General features: G+C 45.8%; 2 protein-coding genes across 7 annotated transcripts; one reads left to right on the top strand and one right to left on the bottom strand.

Moving 5' to 3' along the window:
- Nucleotides 1–437: 437 nt before the first annotated feature.
- pcyt1ba (phosphate cytidylyltransferase 1B, choline a) lies at nt 438–10062 on the top strand. 4 transcript variants are annotated; one of them, XR_014598836.1, is made up of 9 exons: nt 445–641; nt 4082–4181; nt 4648–4764; nt 4852–5003; nt 5275–5353; nt 5463–5605; nt 5800–5988; nt 6529–9715; nt 10029–10062. XR_014598836.1 is itself a non-coding variant. In XM_084033885.1 (8 exons), the coding sequence occupies exons 1-8, from the start codon at nt 570–572 to the stop codon at nt 6751–6753; spliced, it is 1071 nt and encodes a 356-aa protein (XP_083890011.1). In that variant the 5' UTR covers nt 438–569; the 3' UTR covers nt 6754–10062. The 4 variants fall into 4 exon arrangements, 3 of the variants coding, with proteins under 3 accessions (XP_083890011.1, XP_083890010.1, XP_083890012.1); XM_084033885.1 differs by having other exon boundaries at nt 438–641; nt 6535–10062; XM_084033884.1 differs by having other exon boundaries at nt 6529–10062.
- pdk3a (pyruvate dehydrogenase kinase, isozyme 3a) lies at nt 8507–16768 on the bottom strand. Of its 3 annotated transcripts, none has more exons than XR_014598832.1 (11): nt 16382–16768; nt 14607–14748; nt 14441–14512; nt 13526–13710; nt 13367–13456; nt 12479–12556; nt 12309–12385; nt 11692–11793; nt 11300–11605; nt 10562–11185; nt 8507–10521 (listed from the first exon to the last, which is right to left on the bottom strand). XR_014598832.1 is itself a non-coding variant. In XM_084033876.1 (11 exons), the coding sequence occupies exons 1-11, from the start codon at nt 16482–16484 to the stop codon at nt 11036–11038; spliced, it is 1221 nt and encodes a 406-aa protein (XP_083890002.1). In that variant the 5' UTR covers nt 16485–16765; the 3' UTR covers nt 8507–11035. The 3 variants fall into 3 exon arrangements, 2 of the variants coding, with proteins under 2 accessions (XP_083890002.1, XP_083890001.1); XM_084033876.1 differs by having other exon boundaries at nt 8507–11185; nt 11300–11413; nt 11498–11605; nt 16382–16765; XM_084033875.1 differs by having other exon boundaries at nt 8507–11185.
- Nucleotides 16769–17084: the final 316 nt, after the last annotated feature.

Genomic DNA, 17084 nt, shown 5'->3' with positions numbered 1-17084 from the left:
TGGCGACCAGGCGGGACTTTGCAGGGCACAATGGGTTCCTGTCCCAGATTGGGGCCAGCAGAGACAAAAGTGGCGTCCAACAATGAAAAACACAAAGCTTGTTTTGTCCTTTTTCATCCCCACAGCCTGTTTTACATTTTATACCATTACCGTGATAAACTTACACACATGGTGAATTCAGTATATTTGTGTCCAATATGAACTTTTTATGCGGGTTCATATTCGTTGCTGTCCTAAATGAATGCATGTTTTAGATTAGGCTGTAAGTTGCATATTGCATAACAGGGAAGTGTACATGCACGCATCGTGTGGCGGCCGTGTGATCTGCTGTAAAGGTCAGCTAAATGGACCGCGGCCCACTGTAGTCGTCGCAGCTGGTCAGCTGTGAGCAGCAGATCTGCCGTCCCTCCTCCTCCGCTGCCACTGCTGCTGCTGCTGGGCTTCAGACTAGAGGAGGAGGAGGAAGAGGAGGAGGACAGAAGACAAGAAGAAGTGAAGGAGTTACTTTACTTCAGGAGGCCCTGTAAACCTGAATAATCGTGCGCTATTTTTCTTTATTTTTGGACACCATGGTGAAACAGCGACGCGTCAGAGCGCATTCCTGTAGCGCAGCTCTTTGTTGCAGAAGAGGACCACAAACGGTGAGCATGCATCTTTCAATACTTTCTACACATAGATAATGTGGTGAAGGCAGTGTGCGAGTTATACCACGGTGTCCGGGGGAGCCGGGGCTGGGGGCGGGCGATCATTTTTTTTTTTTTTTTTTTTGGAGGGGGGCAAAGTTTAAATGCTGATCCTGTCATTAATAGCAACAGCATATGCCTATTATAAAGAGAAAATCCGTTGCACGCACACCATAGGTCTATGTACAATATTTACATGAAACACCCCGATCGATCATCATCACATCATACATCACATGGGCTATAGCTGTACACAGAGCCAAACACGCGATAAGAGCAGCCAGCGGCACCACGCTTCAAGCGCCTCCGACGTGCAAGCAGGCAACACTTTTTTCATGAATCACGAACTAAAAATAAAATTTTATTTCTCTTATTTTACACCTTTGAGGGAAAACCATGGCCAAAATATAATTAATTTGGCAATCATATCAATATTTTAGAGCTCCCCCCAAATTTCACAAATCATGTTTCCAGGGGAGCTCAGGTGGCCACCAGGGGAGCCATGGCTCCCCCTGCTCCCCCGTAACTCGCACCCTGGGTGAAGGTGGAGTTTTCTAGAACTCTAGAAGTCAGACTCACACATTAGAGCTGCAAACTGGAAAGTTAACTTGGACTCTATCATCCATATGTTACATTTAAGTTTGTATTTTACTTGTTTTATATGGCATTTAAAACTGTTTGCTGTTATCAACCACCCATGACACAAGGTGTGTGTGTGTGTGTGTCTTCATATTTGTGCGTTTCATAACTGCATTATGGAGTTCAATCAGATGCAGAAGAAAATCAGCTTCATGCTTAAGTTTTATATTATATATGGTCCCTTAGAAATAAAATAAATACATAACATGGGTGTGATTGTGCTAAAATGACAGTTGAGTATATAATATATACACTTCCACGTCGAGCCAACAAGTATTGGTACTTCATCCCACTGATGGCGCTATGGACCACTCCGCCAATCCCCTCCGCTCATACTGCCGGACCGCCGTAGCTGCTCTCTGATTGGTCCATCCCCGGGAGCTCTCTCTCCTCTTTCCCGTCGCCATGGAGAGAGCTCGTCCTCTCGTCGGCACATCGAAGATCGTTTATTCCCACAGAGACTCCACTCCGTGCGGATAAACGTGGTTTCTTTTTTCCATCTTGTTTCTTCTGCTCATTACCTCCCAGGTACAACGTGTCACGGTAACACCAATGCATTATGGGACGTGTCTCCTTCCCCGTTGTTTTTGGCTGTAACACTGATTCCAGATCTGCCTGGAGCTGTCTTTATAAAGCATGTTTTTTCTGCAAGAACATCAACCTTTTTCGCTACAGAGTGAGACGTCATCACTGTCTCCACCTCTCTGCATCAGGAGATCAGGGAGGTGGAGGAGGAGGAGGAGGTGGAGGAGGAGGAGGAGGAGGAGGGAGTGGGCGGGGGGAATAGAGGAAGGAGAAAGAGACAGCGTTGAGGAGAGAGAGAGGCTCGCGTCTCGCTGATGCTGAGTCACATTACGGAGGGACCACAAGCATCCGCATCCCATGAGTCTTTGGGAGAATCATGGAGGAGCTCGAGCACACCTGCCCCCATCCGCGGACGGTAGGGCATCCAATGTGTGTGTGTGAGTGAGTGTGTGTGTGTGTGTGTGTGTGTGTGTGTGTGTGTGTGTGTGTGTGTGTGTGTGTGTGTGTGTGTGTGTGTGTGAGGGAGAGCGAGAGAGAGACAAAGGCTCCAGCTTTCTCCCCCCCGATTCGAAACAGATCCTCTATATGAGGTTATGCTCAGAATGCTGAGTGGACAGTGTGTGTGTGTGTGTGTGTGTGTGTGTGTGTGTGTGTGTGTGTGTGGACATTGCAGCAGTAAAGGAGAACATCTCATGGTTGTATTCTTGTAATTCCTCATCCTGGCATCCACGTTCGTCTCCTCCAAACGCCAATTTTTCTCGTGCCCTCTTTCTCTCTCACTCTCTCTCTATCTCTCTCGCTCTTTTTTAAGCTTTAATCCTTCTTATGCCAGATGTTCTGGGCTTTTTTTCTGTGCATGCTCACACTGCTCGCCCCGACAGGCCCGTGAAGCCCCCCCCCCCCCTCTTCCGTCCAGCCAGTTGAAGTGTTTTTAAGCCGCCCCCCTTTGTTCTCACAGCAGCCAAGAAATTACAGGAGGTGACCTTTCTGCTGCTGCTGCTGCTGTTGTTGTTGTTGTAGCTCTGATGCTAACACTGGACTTCTACACCTCTTATGGAAATGGACAGAGAAGTGGAAACATGTACAAAATGTTCAGAAGCAACGGGAGTCTCACATCTACAGCAACGCTAAAACCAAAACTTCATTTCCTTTTCCCAGATAGTAGTGGATGCAAACATTTACCTGCTTTGCATGCACATTTATTACAGCAAATAAGGTATGTGTTATATTGTTTATGCATGAAGCATATCGTAAATAGTCAGGCCCCAGACAGGTCTAACCCGTTGCAACATATATGTAAATGCATCGTACTACTTCTTTTACACAAGAACCACCATAAAAGATAAAACGATGCACGGTATGGTTTTTAGTTGCTAAGGATCCCGAAGTCTCCGGGTTCCCAAACAGAACTGGAGGGTTGAATACGCTCCAGGAAGGACCTTTTAGAGGCACAGAGGCCCCCCTCCCCTCTGGGGAGTTGGACCCAGAACACTTGGGGTCCCCCCACAGGAGGAGGCTGGCAAAGCGTCGCCATGGAGATGGACGTCCCGTTGTAATACTTCTAAGTCTCCGAGGACACGAGAGCTCGTCAACTTATAGAACCTGTGATGAAACACAGAGCGACGTGCAGCCTTCATGTCAGACAGACCTGGAGGACATGTTGACGTCAGTCGCCATGGCGATGTGTCGTCCCCCCCCCCCCCCCCCCCCTGCAGACTCACCCATTCTCATTTCCATCAGCCTGAGTGAGAGAGATGTTCCCTGCAGTCAACAGATGGCTCACAACCTCACAGCGCTTTAACCTTGATGTTGTATCATCCACCATGTCTTTGTTTCCATATGCATCCCGTTGGTTGCCTAGGTTACCGGCATCTTCCCATCTCGCTCTCCCCCTTTGCAAATTCTCGAGAGACAGAGAGAGACAGAGAGAGAGAGAGGGAGGGAGGAAAAGCAGACCAACAGCTTGTTTTTCTGCTTAATGTTACTAGACTACACACACACACACACACACACACACACACACACACACACACAGAGTGATCAATAACACTGAGTGCAGCTCTCGATCCATCCTCCCAATATGGGGCATCGTGGTGGTCAATAACCTAATGGAGGTTACTGTAATGGGAGCTGGAAAGTGAGACGTATTGTGCACCACTGAAGGAATGAGGGAGGGGGGTCTCTGTGCTGTGTGTGGTCCTAAAGCCCGTCTCTTTTCTCTCCCTCGCTGTTAGACTCTGACTAAACCCGCCATCTTTGCGAGGGAGACCAGCTGTGATTGTCGCGCCCCCCACGAGAAACTCACCATCGCCCAGGCCAGCAGGGGCACGCCAGGTAGGCTGGGCTCCTCCTCCTATTCCTCCTCTTCCTCCTCCTCCTCAAGCTTTTCCTCCTTCAGCTTCTCCTCCTCCTCCTCCTTCTCCTCCTCCTGCTTCTCCTCCTCCAGCTCCTCCTCCTGCTTCTCCTCCTCCAGCTCCTCCTCCTCCTCCTCCTCCTCCTCCAGCTTCTCCTCCTCCTCCTCCTCCAGCTTCTCCTCCTCCTTGCTCCTCCAGCTCCTCCTCCTCCTCCTCCTCCAGCTTCTCCAATTTCTCCTCCTCTAGCTTCTCCTCCTCCAGTTTCTGCTCCTTCTGCTCTTCTGAGAGAGCTGCAGAGTAGCAGCTGTGTTGTCATAGCTGCCCCTAGAGGCCGGAGACCGGTGTGACGAGTTCAGCCGGTTCTGATAAGTAGTGTGTGTGTGTGTGTGCGTGTGTGTGTGTGTGTGTGTGTGTGTGTGTGTGTGTGTGTGTGTGTGTGTTTCCAGTGGACCGGCCAGTCCGAGTCTACGCAGACGGCATCTTCGACCTGTTCCACTCCGGTCACGCTCGCGCTCTCATGCAGGCCAAGAACCTGTTCCCCAACACCTACCTGATAGTGGGAGGTAGGCCCCACACACACACACACACACACACACACACACACACACACACACGTACCTGGTATCTGACTGTTTCCTTACTGGGACCAGTATGCAGCGACGAGTTGACCCACAAATACAAAGGCTTCACGGTGATGACGGAGGTGGAACGCTACGAGGCGCTGAGACACTGCCGGTACGTGGATGAGGTCCTCCGAGACGCACCCTGGACCCTCACGCCAGAGTTCCTGGAGAAGCACAAGGTGTGTGTGTGTGTGTGTGTGTGTGTGTGTGTGTGTGTGTGTGTGTCTTAAACTCTCAGCATCTACATTAACTAAATAATCAACTTTTAAGAATATTTTTATATAATAATGACAAAAACTTGCCAGATTTTGAAAGTTACATTTCTCCTGAAATAAAAGGAGCAAAATATTTTGCAAAAAGGACATTTTAGGCCATATTTAGGACCATGCCTGTTAAAAATGATAGGACTAAAAGTGTGAAAGAATATATATTTTGTTTTCTTCCCTTCAGATTGACTTCGTGGCTCACGATGACATCCCGTACTCGTCGGCCGGGAGCGAGGACGTCTATAAACACATCAAGGAGGCAGGTCGGTGTGTGACGACATAATTTCCTCCTTAAACACACAATATTTTCATATTCTGTGTGTGTGTGTATTTGTGTGTGTGTGTGTGTGTGTGTGTGTGTGTGTGTGTCAGGGATGTTCGTTCCCACACAACGGACGGAGGGAATCTCAACGTCCGACCTCATCACCAGAATCGTCCGAGACTACGACGTCTACGCCCGACGCAACCTCCAGCGCGGCTACACGGCGAAGGAGCTCAACGTCAGCTACATCAACGTAAGAGATGCTACAACGTCTCCATGGCAACGGAGAATCACATGATTGGGTTTGACACCAAATTGCTTGAATATTCGAGGCAACGTGTGACATTGTGTTCTGAAAATGGAATTCGTTGCTACAGATTGTAACGAGTCGGGATGCAAACGCTCATTTCTGATTGAGGGGTTCTGGTTCTGGTTCTGGTTCTGCAGGAGAAGAAGTACCGGTTGCAGAACCAGGTGGACCGGATGAAGGAGAAGGTTCGCACCGTGGAGGAGAAGAGCAAACACTTTGTCTACCGCGTGGAGGAGAAGAGCCACGACCTCATCCAGAAGTGGGAGGAGAAGTCCAGAGAGTTCATCGGCAACTTCCTGGAACTGTTCGGACCCGACGGGACTTGGGTGAGCGTCACTACGCTTCTTCAACCGGGGGTCCGGGACCCCTAGAGGGTCCACAGATTTGCTGCAGGGGTTCCCCAGAACGATTTGATCCCAAACTTTTTTTCTAACAAAAATTTAAATATGTCCAAAAATACACCGCAGAGGTCTTCAGAAGACAAAGGTCTATAGAGACCTGGTGGAGGGACCCTCAAGGCCTATAGAGACCTGGTGGAGGGACCCCCAAGTTCTATAGAGATCCAGTGGAGGGACCCCCTATTACATAACATATAATGTTTCTTAAACAAACAGGAAAATGTATATCTGCTTATTATAGGTTGTAGTCATGTTGTATTTTTGGACATATTTAAATTTTTGGAAGAAAAAAAGTTTGGGATGAAATAATTTAGGGGACCCCCTGCAGTAACTCTGTGGACCCTCTAGGGGTCCCGGACCCCCTGTTGAAGACGTCTGGTCTACATCCATCATTACAACGTACTGTTATACTTATTATTATAGTATTTAAGTGTGTGTGACACTCACCTCCTTCCTCCCTCCGAACAGAAACAGGTGTTCCAGGAGCGCAGCGGCCGCATGCTGTCCTACGCCCTCTCCCCCCGGGAGTCGCCCTGCAACAGTCCGCCTCGGGAACTCTCCCCCCTGCGCTCCCCCTCGCCCCCGTCTCCCCCGGCCCGCTGGCACCACGCCCGGCCCTCGCCGCCCACCTCCCCCAAAGGAGCGTCCGCCTCCATCAGCAGCATGAGCGAAGGTGACGAAGACGAGAAGTAGCTGAACACACACACACACACACACACTTCACTCACACTGCCTGAGAACTGCTGACACACACACACACACACACACACACTGGAAACAGTTAACCTCGAGGAAGTTGCTGCTGGGGCATCATGGGAAATGGAGTCCCGTGCTGTTTAGAGCTAAGAAGCCATCACTGTCTACGTTGACAGACAGAAGGAAGAAGAAGAAGACTGCTCATAATATCACCTCATTGTCCTGTTTTGTCTTATTCTGTATAGTTTATAAGATTTCTTGTGACTACGGTGACCCCTGAAGAGGTCTACGGTGACCCCTGAAGGTCTACTGTGACCCCTGAATAGGTCTAAGGTTACAGAACATTGTGAATCTGCAGAATCTGGACTCCACAGTTAGGAATCTAAAGACACCGTAGATTAGCGGAGGTGAAGCGTTGGGACGACCTCTTCAGCACTAAAACACATAATCAGTGCTTGTTTGCACCTTTTTTTTTTTGCAACAATGGTTGGGGCGAGGAAATCTGAAATATGTACAGTATGTGACCACTAAACACTAATCACATGGCTGGATTTGGGGAGACGGTTCTCATCATCACCGTGTTGTCATCAACGGCGTATCAGGGCCACTGTAGGAGCTGAGAGAAGGGGCAATATTTAGAGGAAAAAAGTGGCAAATTTGCGAGTTTATAAAGTGGCGGGCGGTTGGTGCTAAGAGGCTAGCGGTAGTTTTCACTTGTTGTCATAGCAACGGCAAACATCCAGTCTTAGCGGCTACGACAAGCGAAAGCTACCGCTAGCATCTAAGCACCAACCGATCAATAAACACCCATAAAATGGCAGTTTGTCCTCATATAAATAAAACCAACAATAAGCATCAACATCATCACCCTAACCCTAAGGATGGATTCATTAGAAAACTCTCTAATAGACTTTTTTTCCTACAGTTGTCCTGATACGCGTCGTACGATTGTGACGAGACGGTAAAAAACACCTATTTAAAGCTATGGTCTATGATTTTGAATAAAAAAAGTCCATTCAGCCGTATCAGCTGTAGGCCTGCATAGAAATTGACCAATGGGAGACATTGGCTCCCATTGGCTCGTACCCTCCATCCAATCCCCTCGTCTCCCCTGCTCCTCGTCATCCCGCCTCGTCCAATCGTGGTACACTGAGGGGAGGGGTTTGGTTGGGGGGGGATGCTTATTTCAAATCTGTCTCAGAATGTCGACCATAACTTTAATGTTCTTGAATGTAAAGCGAGTCTCTGAGGGTAAAGGTCGTTTGGTGCATAGATATCACAGAAATCCATCGGAGTCATTTCATGGCGTTTTCAGCCACGTGTGACCGTTTAGCAGACATTCTTTGGGATTTGATGTCAGCCTTTTTCTCTCCAGGACTCTGATGATACTTGAAATACACAATAATAACAGGTGAACTGTCAGGTCCCTTAAAACAATCCAGATCATCACCCTCAAGTTTCTTATTTGTCATTATTGGAAAAATGTATGTAATAATGTTTTTTGTTTTTGTTGCTCACCCTCCTCCAACCCGACAACACAATAAATACCCTAATGCAATGTAGAGACCTTAATGTCCTGTACGCACTTACATGTTAATCTGCACTATATGTACAAACTTTGGGAATGTGTGTCCTTTTTTTTTTTTTAATTGCAATGTTCAAACGGCTTGATCTGTAAATAAATATATATATAAATATATCTGAATATTAGAGTGCATTTAACCTTATAAAAAAAATCTTCACATGTGGATGAAACACAAACAGCAGTTTTTTTTATTCAGTTGACCTCATGCTGAATCACGTTTTTAGACTGCTCTATCGTCTTTTTTTTTTTGGTATATGTACGATTTGTTGCAGTAAATTGCATATTTTTTTGCACGACCTCCACAGCGAGGAGCTCGTGCACATAAATACAATTTGTTTAAGATGGAGGTACAGTAGGATGGAAAAAAGATCACTCCACACTGGCTGCACAAACAGCAAACACATTATTAAAATACACGTTTTCTACCAGAAATACAGAGATTTGAATAGAAAGGTCGATGGGAGATCCTCTGGCCTCAAAATAAAACAGGAAGTGACATTTAATGTAATGGGGTGAAAGGTCGAGGCGTTTTAAACAAAGAGGACCTTGGTCTCCAGCATGCAACGCTTCCTTTACAGCAGGTTTCGTCGTCATCGTCGGTGAGACTGGCAGCTTACGAAGGCATCAGCAGGTGAAATCTTTCAGAGAGGCTGAGAAAAAGCGGAGAAACCATACGGGAGGCTTTCCTCGTCTACGCTCCCTTTCTTTTCACATCGGGCGGCGCTGAAGGAGACGAGAGAAGGAGGTCACTTTCGGGTGGACATGTTTGTTTTTAAGGTGTTGGATTTCTCAAAAAAAGGGTATTGCTATTTATGAATATTACGAAGGCTCGTCTGATCAGCATCAAAGTTCGATTCATAGATGAATAGCCGAGGTGAGTATTTGAAGGAGGTATTCACGTGAAGTAAAGTGCACCAAAAATGTGATTCACGTGACAAAAAATAAATGGTTTGACACGTTTTCAGTACCAATTAGTGGCTCCTCCCCCCTGCTGGCTTTTCCTTTTTGTGTACAGAAAGTGTGAAAATTAGAAAATGAGATGCGCTATCGGACACTTTAAAAAAAATGAATTGAGAGAAAAGGATTTAAATATCATGAAAAATAATGCTGTTTAAAACGAAAACAATGCACTAGCCTTAAAAGGTTGTTCTTTAAAAAAACAGAGCGATATACGACATTGAGAGCATTAATATAGCAGCAAACAACTATTAACTACGTGAATAAATAGCGGAGTGACGTCTGTCGGAGCAGAGAATGGAGTTGCGTTTCCCTCTGTGTGCGTTGTTATTGGAGCAAATCTTCTAGTTAAACACTGATAGTGCGTTTACCAGTTAGTGCTGTTAGCTAGCGACGCCATGTTGAGAGCCTTGAGAGGCAACCGTAATCTTGCGTTCCCAGATAAAAAATTTTAAACCCGGGATTATTTTTGACGTATATTCTAATTCTGTCCCTTTCACTCATAAAATAAAAAAAGCACCTTAAAAAATTAGCGCATTAATATAGCAGCAAACAACTATTAGCTACGTGAATAAAAAGCGGAGTGACGTCTGTCGGAGCAGAGAATGGAGTTGCAATTCCCTCTGTGTGTGTTGTTATCGGAGCGAATCTTCTAGTTAAACACTGATTTTACCACAGTTTGTACCGTTAGCGGCGTTAGCTCGCATCGCTATGTTGAGAGCCTTGAGAGGCAACCGAAATACTCTAATCTTGTGTTCACGGATTTTGTTTTGCTGTAAATTCTAATTTTGTCACTTTCACTCATAATAGAAACAAAAAAAAGCACCTTAAAAAAAAAACACACACACAAGCTTTGTTCAGTCCAAGCTGCAGCACGATGCAGGTCAGCCCTCCAGATGCAACAAGTCCTCATACGAATACATCATGCTGGTGTGGTTGAAGCTGCTATTTCATAAGCATCCTGCAGACGCTGCTTTGGTCCTTAAAAAATAAAAATAATAATAGAGCTTGCAAGCAGAAATACAAATAAAAAGCTTGGAAAGATTCTCCCATTATAAATAAACTTCAAGTTCCTCTTTTAAACATCAAATATGCCGGGAAGTAATGCTTTCTCTCTCTTTGACATAAAATAAAACTTTAGATCTTCTTTTAAAAAGAATAAAGTGTGTCTTGGTGCTTCTTTTTTTGTTATAATTCTGTCATCTAAAGCAACCCTGTTGTTTCTTTATTTCCCCGGGCTTCAGTACAAAAACACTTTTCTACGCCGATGACACACTGGCCTAATTGTGCGTTCAGTCAAATGGGTTTCCCAAAAAAAGGGGAAGGAAATAAAAATGAAAAACCTCCTCCTCTTCCAATCTGCTCGTGTTTGAGAGGGAGGAAGTGAAAAAGCGGCCGTTGCCGTCGGTAATGGAAAGACGCTCCATCAGCAGTGTGTGAGCGGTCGTGTTCAGCCTCGTCAGCAGCCAATGAGACGGGGGGAGAGGTGACAGGGATGCTGGGAGTTGGTAGTAACGGCCAGATGTAAGCGGGAATAAAATAAAAGATTCAGCGTCTCCATCCCAGTGCAACGCCACGGCATCTAAAGCTACGCCGATGAACGCCGTCGCCGTTGGATACGCAGATATAAATCCCTCTTTTCATCTTAGTCTGATCTTAAACCCAACGGCAATGCTTTCATCGTACATGCTCTGCAGGCGGCGGGGTTAGCGGAGGGGGGGGGGGGGGGCAGAGTTATTATCTGTTGGCTTTGTAATTGGACTTGCTGGCGTCGCGGGGCTCCCTGCTGGGGTTGCTCCAGTCGTCGGCCTCCGGCGTCGTCTTGTAATGCCGCCACGCCGACTTGTTGAAGACGGGCAGACGCTCGAAGGACTCGCTGGAGAGAGCCTTCACACCACCGGGGAGGAAACACAAGAACGTCATTCATCTCTTAAAGGAACAGTTCCGTGTTTGCCGACATTGACTCTTTAATTACACACAGATTAAAAAAGCAGAATTTACCTTCAAATAGATGACGGCGTCGGTGCCGACGCCCTCCATGGAGTAGAGCTTCAGATCCCCCTGGAAGTATCGGGCGTAGAGCCTGGAAATCGGCAAACCGTAGCCAAAACCAGCCTGGGAACAGGGGGAGGGAGGATTTAACTTCCTGGATGTCACGCCCATATATAGAAACGTACAGGTTAAATCACGCTTGTGTACCAGCGGGACGGCACCCGGCTCCAGGCTCGGCGTCGGAGCGGTGGAGTACATGTAGTTGAACAGACGGTCGATCTTCCTCAGAGGAACTCCTCCTCCGCTGTCGCTGATCTGAGGTCAGAAAAGTGGGAGAGATGGAGCGAAAAAAACCACAGAAGATTTCATCCAATGAGGCGAGAGGTTGTGTCTGTCGTTACCTTTATGGAGAGATCCTCGTTGCCCAGGGTTACCTTCGCCTTCACCGGCGGTAACCCCTCCTCGTTGTTCTCGTGGAGCTCCACCGTCGCTCTCATCGAGTTCTGCAGACATTTCTCCAAAATCAAATTCAAGCACTTTTCCAGCATTTCAAGGAGCATTTCCATGCTTTTCCAGCCCCTTCCAGCTGTGGTAAACTCCATATTTGTATCAATCCAATGGTCAGTATTCAGTCTACTTATTATGTCACTTGTTCATCACATTAAATGAGATGTTATTGTCCTCTAAACAACCAACATGATGTTTGGAGACAGCTTTTTACAGAAGGACCACAAATGAAAGGAAAACTAATTCCACTAACAGATCCACAGAAATATAATCACCAACTATTTTCATCATCTGTTCATCATCAAAAGTCATTTTTCATAAAGAAATGTCAGAAAATGCTGTTTTCAGTCCCTCAGATATGGAGATCTTCTGTTCTCTGTTCTATCATAGATGTCATCACATACAACACACATTTCAAGACCTTTATTCTAAATCCAAGCACTTTTCATACCTTGAAAACACCACACTAGAATTAAAGTGTTTTCAAGGATTTCCAGCACCTGTTTCCCACCTTGAAGAGCTCGAACAGCATGTGGAACAGATGTGAGGGCACGTAGACCGCCTGGATGGGCTTCTTCGGGGCCTTCACTGAGGACGAGGACCACAAAGTTAACGAGATGTCGTTAACGAGCTGCGTGACAGATTACAGCGATTATAGAAATATAAAAATTAATCTCTTACTGTCGAACTCTTCGATCTTCAGCTCGGGAGCCGCCAGGTAATACTTCTCACACAGCATCTTGGCCGTGTCGTAGGCGTCTGACGGAGGAGGAGGAGACAAAAGGGTGGAGGGGAGAGTGAGTTCACCGAGGGGGGCGGGGTCACCGGGAGTGCAGAATTCAACTAAAAGCATCGCTGTGTAAACACGCCGCTCGTTTCCTGATTTGTGAGAGTTGCTCCACATGATGCAAATATTTGCAAATTGAAGTCATATTTGATCTTGAATACAAAGTACAATATTTACATGACATAAAATATGTCATACAAATATATACATGAGAAAATATTCCCACAGATGGAGAACAACAGTCTAGTCTTCTTATGGAGATCCATAAGGAAATCATAGGAGCCATTGTTTTGTTAGTATTTAGTTATTAAATATATATTATTGTTTATTCTAAACGTTTGCTTATTCACATTAGATCTTTGATAGTATTTTGTTTTGCTTGTTTAGTATTTTCTTGTTTTAGTTTATTTTGTTTTTGCGTATTTAGTTGGAATTTTTATTTTTGTCTATGGTTTATTGTATTTGCAGCTTGTTTCTCATTGTGTTTGTTATTCTTAATGTTGTTTTCTTGTGTGTTGAACACCAACCTGCCAACGAGACATGTATTTCAATGTAAATGTACATTATTATGTACTGTCCCATTTAAAAAAATGAATACATCTACAAATTGGTGTAATACTGTGATGCACCTGAGATTATATAGGTCGGCAGGTAAAGGACCAGCATGCTTTTGTTCTTTTGTTTGTTGTTTTGGAAAATAAATCATAAAAAATGTAAAAACTTTGAATGGATTCGATGATTGATTTAGACATTTCCTACAGTGCTGGTGGTTTTGAACTCACCGCGGACGACCTCGGCCACGCTGCAGGCGGGGTCGATGCTGCCGATGTGTTTGGGGTGGGCGGGGTTGGTGTCGTTGCCAAACAGGAGCGCTGACGGGAAATAAAAGTTGGTTAATCACCGAGCAGACGAGGAGGACAAGCCTGTTCCTGCTGACTCACTGTGCTGGTTGATGAGCATGCGGAAGGAGATGCGGTTGGTGTAGAAGCGGTCCAGGAAGTACTGGATGTTGCTGCTGGTGAACGGGTCAAAGCCGAACTTCTCCTTGTACTCCACGACCCCCTGGGCCATGGTGGGCACCACGTCGTTGTGGCGGTTACGGATCTCGATCAAAAGCTCCAGGAAACTACCAACATAAATAAATACTCATTTAAAGGAGGTATTTATACGACGGTGTATTAGCACCGCTCTAGGAAAATAATAAAATATATGGAGCCGAGAGAGGGGGGCAACAATCAGAGACAAAAAGTCGCAAATTTGCAAGCTTATAAAAGTGGCAAAAATTTTCGAGTTTAAAAAGTGGCAAAGTTGCGAGTTTAAAAAGTCGCAAATTTGCGTGTTTATAAAGTCGCAAATTTGCGAGTTTATAAATTGCCAAAAATTTGCGAATTTATTACGATTGCTAACAACCAGCATTTACGCTAGCTAACTTCCGATCAATTAATTGTTGGTTTTTATTCCTATGAGGACAAATTGGCATCTTATGGGTGTTTATTGATCGGGGGCGATTGGGCTAAGATGCTAGCGGTAGCTTTCACTTGTTGTCATAGCAACGGCAAACATCCAGTGTTAGCGGAACCAAGCAACTTGTTTATATCGGCTATATATACTTATAAACTCGCAAATTTGCCACTTCTTTCCCTCAGAAGGCTGCCCCCCTCTGTCGTGGTGATAATACGCCGTCGTAAGGATTTCATTCGTAAAGCATTTCATGGAAGTGTGTTTCGTCAAAACAGATTTTAATTGTCCGATGCCGTTTATCTGCCGGGTTTGTTTGGAGTAGAAACACGCCGTCGCCCATGCAGGCGGCAGATCTGTGTGTTGCATTCATGAATCATCAGTTAATATTCTCTCACTCGTTCAGAGCCCTGCGGTCCTCCGGCTTCCTGTTCTCGTAGTCCAGCAGCTCCACGAAGCTCTGCATGTACCTGATGAAGCAAACGTTGGGGGGGCAAAAGAGCAAAATGTTATCAACGCCGCTCATAAAAGCTTATGGTTTATTAAAGGAGACTTTAATCTCACCACTTCTGCACCAGCCTGACGGACGGCTGGCCGAGCAGCTTGTCGGGCAGCAGGTTGACCTCTCGCATGGTGTTGGCGAGACGCACCGGCAGCTCCTTACGGAGGAACATGTAGGAGGTTTTCTCACAGGCATTGTCCCGCCCTGAAGGAAACCAGTTACATGGAGAGTTAGGGCATTTAGCAGACTTACAAGAAGTACATTTCATTTCCAGGAATTCCTTCAACGTAACATACAGCTCCTTCTTCACAAACCTTCTGTTTTATTCTTGTTTTATGCCTCACATGCTCACTTTGTTTTTATACTATTCATCTATAGTTCTTTACTGTGCATCTTGAATCTTGAATACAAACAAAATGTAACTTTTGTCATTTAGAAAGTGACTGGAAACTCTTTCACTTTTATCTGCCGAGAAACACATTCAGGATTTAGTTTCCTCTTTTAAGTGAAGTGACTGGTGTGTGTGTGTGTGTGTGTGTGTGTGTGCGTGCGTGCGTGCGTGCGTGCGTGCGTGCGTGCGTGCGTGTGTGTGTGTGTGTGTGTGTGGGGGGGTGAAGAAGGCCTTCAAGCATGATCTGTAGTCGAGTGTCAACTTTCAACCTTTTAATGTGACACCTAAACTCTGCTGCTGCTTTAAGCGTCCCAGGAAATCACAAACATGTCACCCAACAGAGAGAGAGAGAGGGAGAGGGAGACAGATAGAGATAGAGATAGAGAAAGAGAGAGAGGGAGGAAATGTTTCGATTTGAATATAAACGAGGAAGAACTGAATCAGTAGTTTGTATATATATATATAGATATATAAGATATAAGAGGTATAATATATAATATATACTGTCTGTTTATATAATTAATATAAAGCAATGTTAATATGTATTACTGTTTATTGTGTACTGTGTTAATATTTGGACAAATTCTATGTATTTTGATGCTTCGGCAACATTGTTACTGAAACTTTCATGTCAATAAAACCCCATTGAACTGGAGAGAGAGAGAGAGACAGAGAGACAGAGAGAGAGAGGGAGAGAGACAGAGAGAGAGAGACAGAGAGAGAGAGAGAGAGAGACAGAGAGAGACAGAGAGAGACAGAGAGAAGGAGGAAATGTTTGGGATTTTAAAGGAGGAAGAAGTGAATCAGTGCTGTCGGACGTCACAGAGAATAACCAGAAGAATGAAGCCACATTCACACGCATGATGTTTACCAAAGTCCCACAATGCAAAGCGACGTGTGCAGATCTACGCCGGCGCCCCGTGGATGACCTCAGCCTTTCAACACAGACGAGATGTGATGCTCGAGGGCTCTTTTTTGTTTGTTTATCGAGGAAACAAGATGATGCTGCAGAATGAGAGGAAACAGCTTCCCCTGACTCAGCAGTATTTAAAGAGAGGCCACTTAAGTTAATCAAACGGGGAACGGTGACTCAGCTTTCTTTTGCAACGATGTCTCATTCGTTCCACAAGTCCCAGGGTACCTGAACACAACCCCCCCAGTGCACTGATGACATAACAGTGATGACAGTTTAATCAGAGATGGATTAAGAAAGCTAAGCCCTCCAAGTGTCATCCCCCCCCCCCTTCAATGTGGACTGGACTTGTCCAAGTGGACCCTGGTGACGTGGGTTGATCCTTCAGGTGGGTGAAGCAGGGTGTCACATGTCACCATCAACATTGTTGTTGTTGTTTGTGTGGCTCGCGCACGTAAACAACAGCAGCATTCTACCGTGAATGAGGAATAATGTGAAAAGGATTCATATCAAATACCAGACCCCCTACTCACCAAAGTCCAGGAACTGCTTGATGGAGAGGGGGGACGGGGAGAACCTGGAGTAGTACTCGATCTTGGGGTGGGCGCTTTTCAGCAGAGACGCGAAGATCCTCATGTTGATCAAAAACAAGTCCCGGAGGCGATCCGGCGGATTCAGACGAGAGACCGCGAGCAGCGCTTCGTCCCGGATCTCCTTGTTGTTGTTGTTGTTGGCGGTGACATCAGGGCGGGCGGCCCCCCTCTGTCGGCGGCGTCGACGTGTGTCCGAGCCCGCGGGGCTCCGGAGGACTCGAGGCGAGGACGGCACGGAGGAATGTCCATAAGGACAACGAGCGGCGTCTTCAAGGCTTCCTGGATCTACATGGCGACCATCCAGAGAAGCTGGTCGGAGTCAAACAGCGGCTTCCGGTTACCGGATTTCAAAATAAGATGGGCTGTCGCTTGTAGGCCTATATTTAATCTGATCATTATTCGTTTTTTTATAGTATAAAAGTATGAACTTGGATTCCCTTTTTTTAAAATATATTTATACTGTATATACATTTAACTTTTGTACCATTAAAGCTGCATTTACTATTGTCAATACAGGCAAAACAATAATGCCTGTATTGACTTGAATTGTATCTGCAGCTTTATCCATATAAAAGTTCCATTCATGCATCACTTCTATTCATAACCTTTAATTAAAGACAGTGACTTGACTGTCAATGACTCA

Source organism: Eutrigla gurnardus (genome assembly GCF_963514095.1).
Source record: "Eutrigla gurnardus genome assembly, chromosome: 18".
Lineage (NCBI taxonomy): Eukaryota > Metazoa > Chordata > Actinopteri > Perciformes > Triglidae > Eutrigla > Eutrigla gurnardus.
Note: the sequence above shows the minus strand (reverse complement) of the source record. Positions and strands in the feature narration are given on the sequence as shown.

Coding starts and splice junctions, on each gene's coding strand:
- pcyt1ba (XM_084033884.1), top strand. CDS start 570: ATGGTGAAACAGCGACGCGTCAGAGCGCATTCCTGTAGCGCAGCTCTT. Junction 4,765..4,851: donor CACCTACCTGATAGTGGGAG/GTAGGCCCCACA, acceptor TACTGGGACCAG/TATGCAGCGACGAGTTGACC. Junction 5,004..5,274: donor AGTTCCTGGAGAAGCACAAG/GTGTGTGTGTGT, acceptor TCTTCCCTTCAG/ATTGACTTCGTGGCTCACGA.
- pdk3a (XM_084033875.1), bottom strand. CDS start 16,484: ATGAGGATCTTCGCGTCTCTGCTGAAAAGCGCCCACCCCAAGATCGAG. Junction 14,513..14,606: donor GTCAGGCTGGTGCAGAAGTG/GTGAGATTAAAG, acceptor TTGCTTCATCAG/GTACATGCAGAGCTTCGTGG. Junction 12,386..12,478: donor GAAGATCGAAGAGTTCGACA/GTAAGAGATTAA, acceptor CCTCGTCCTCAG/TGAAGGCCCCGAAGAAGCCC.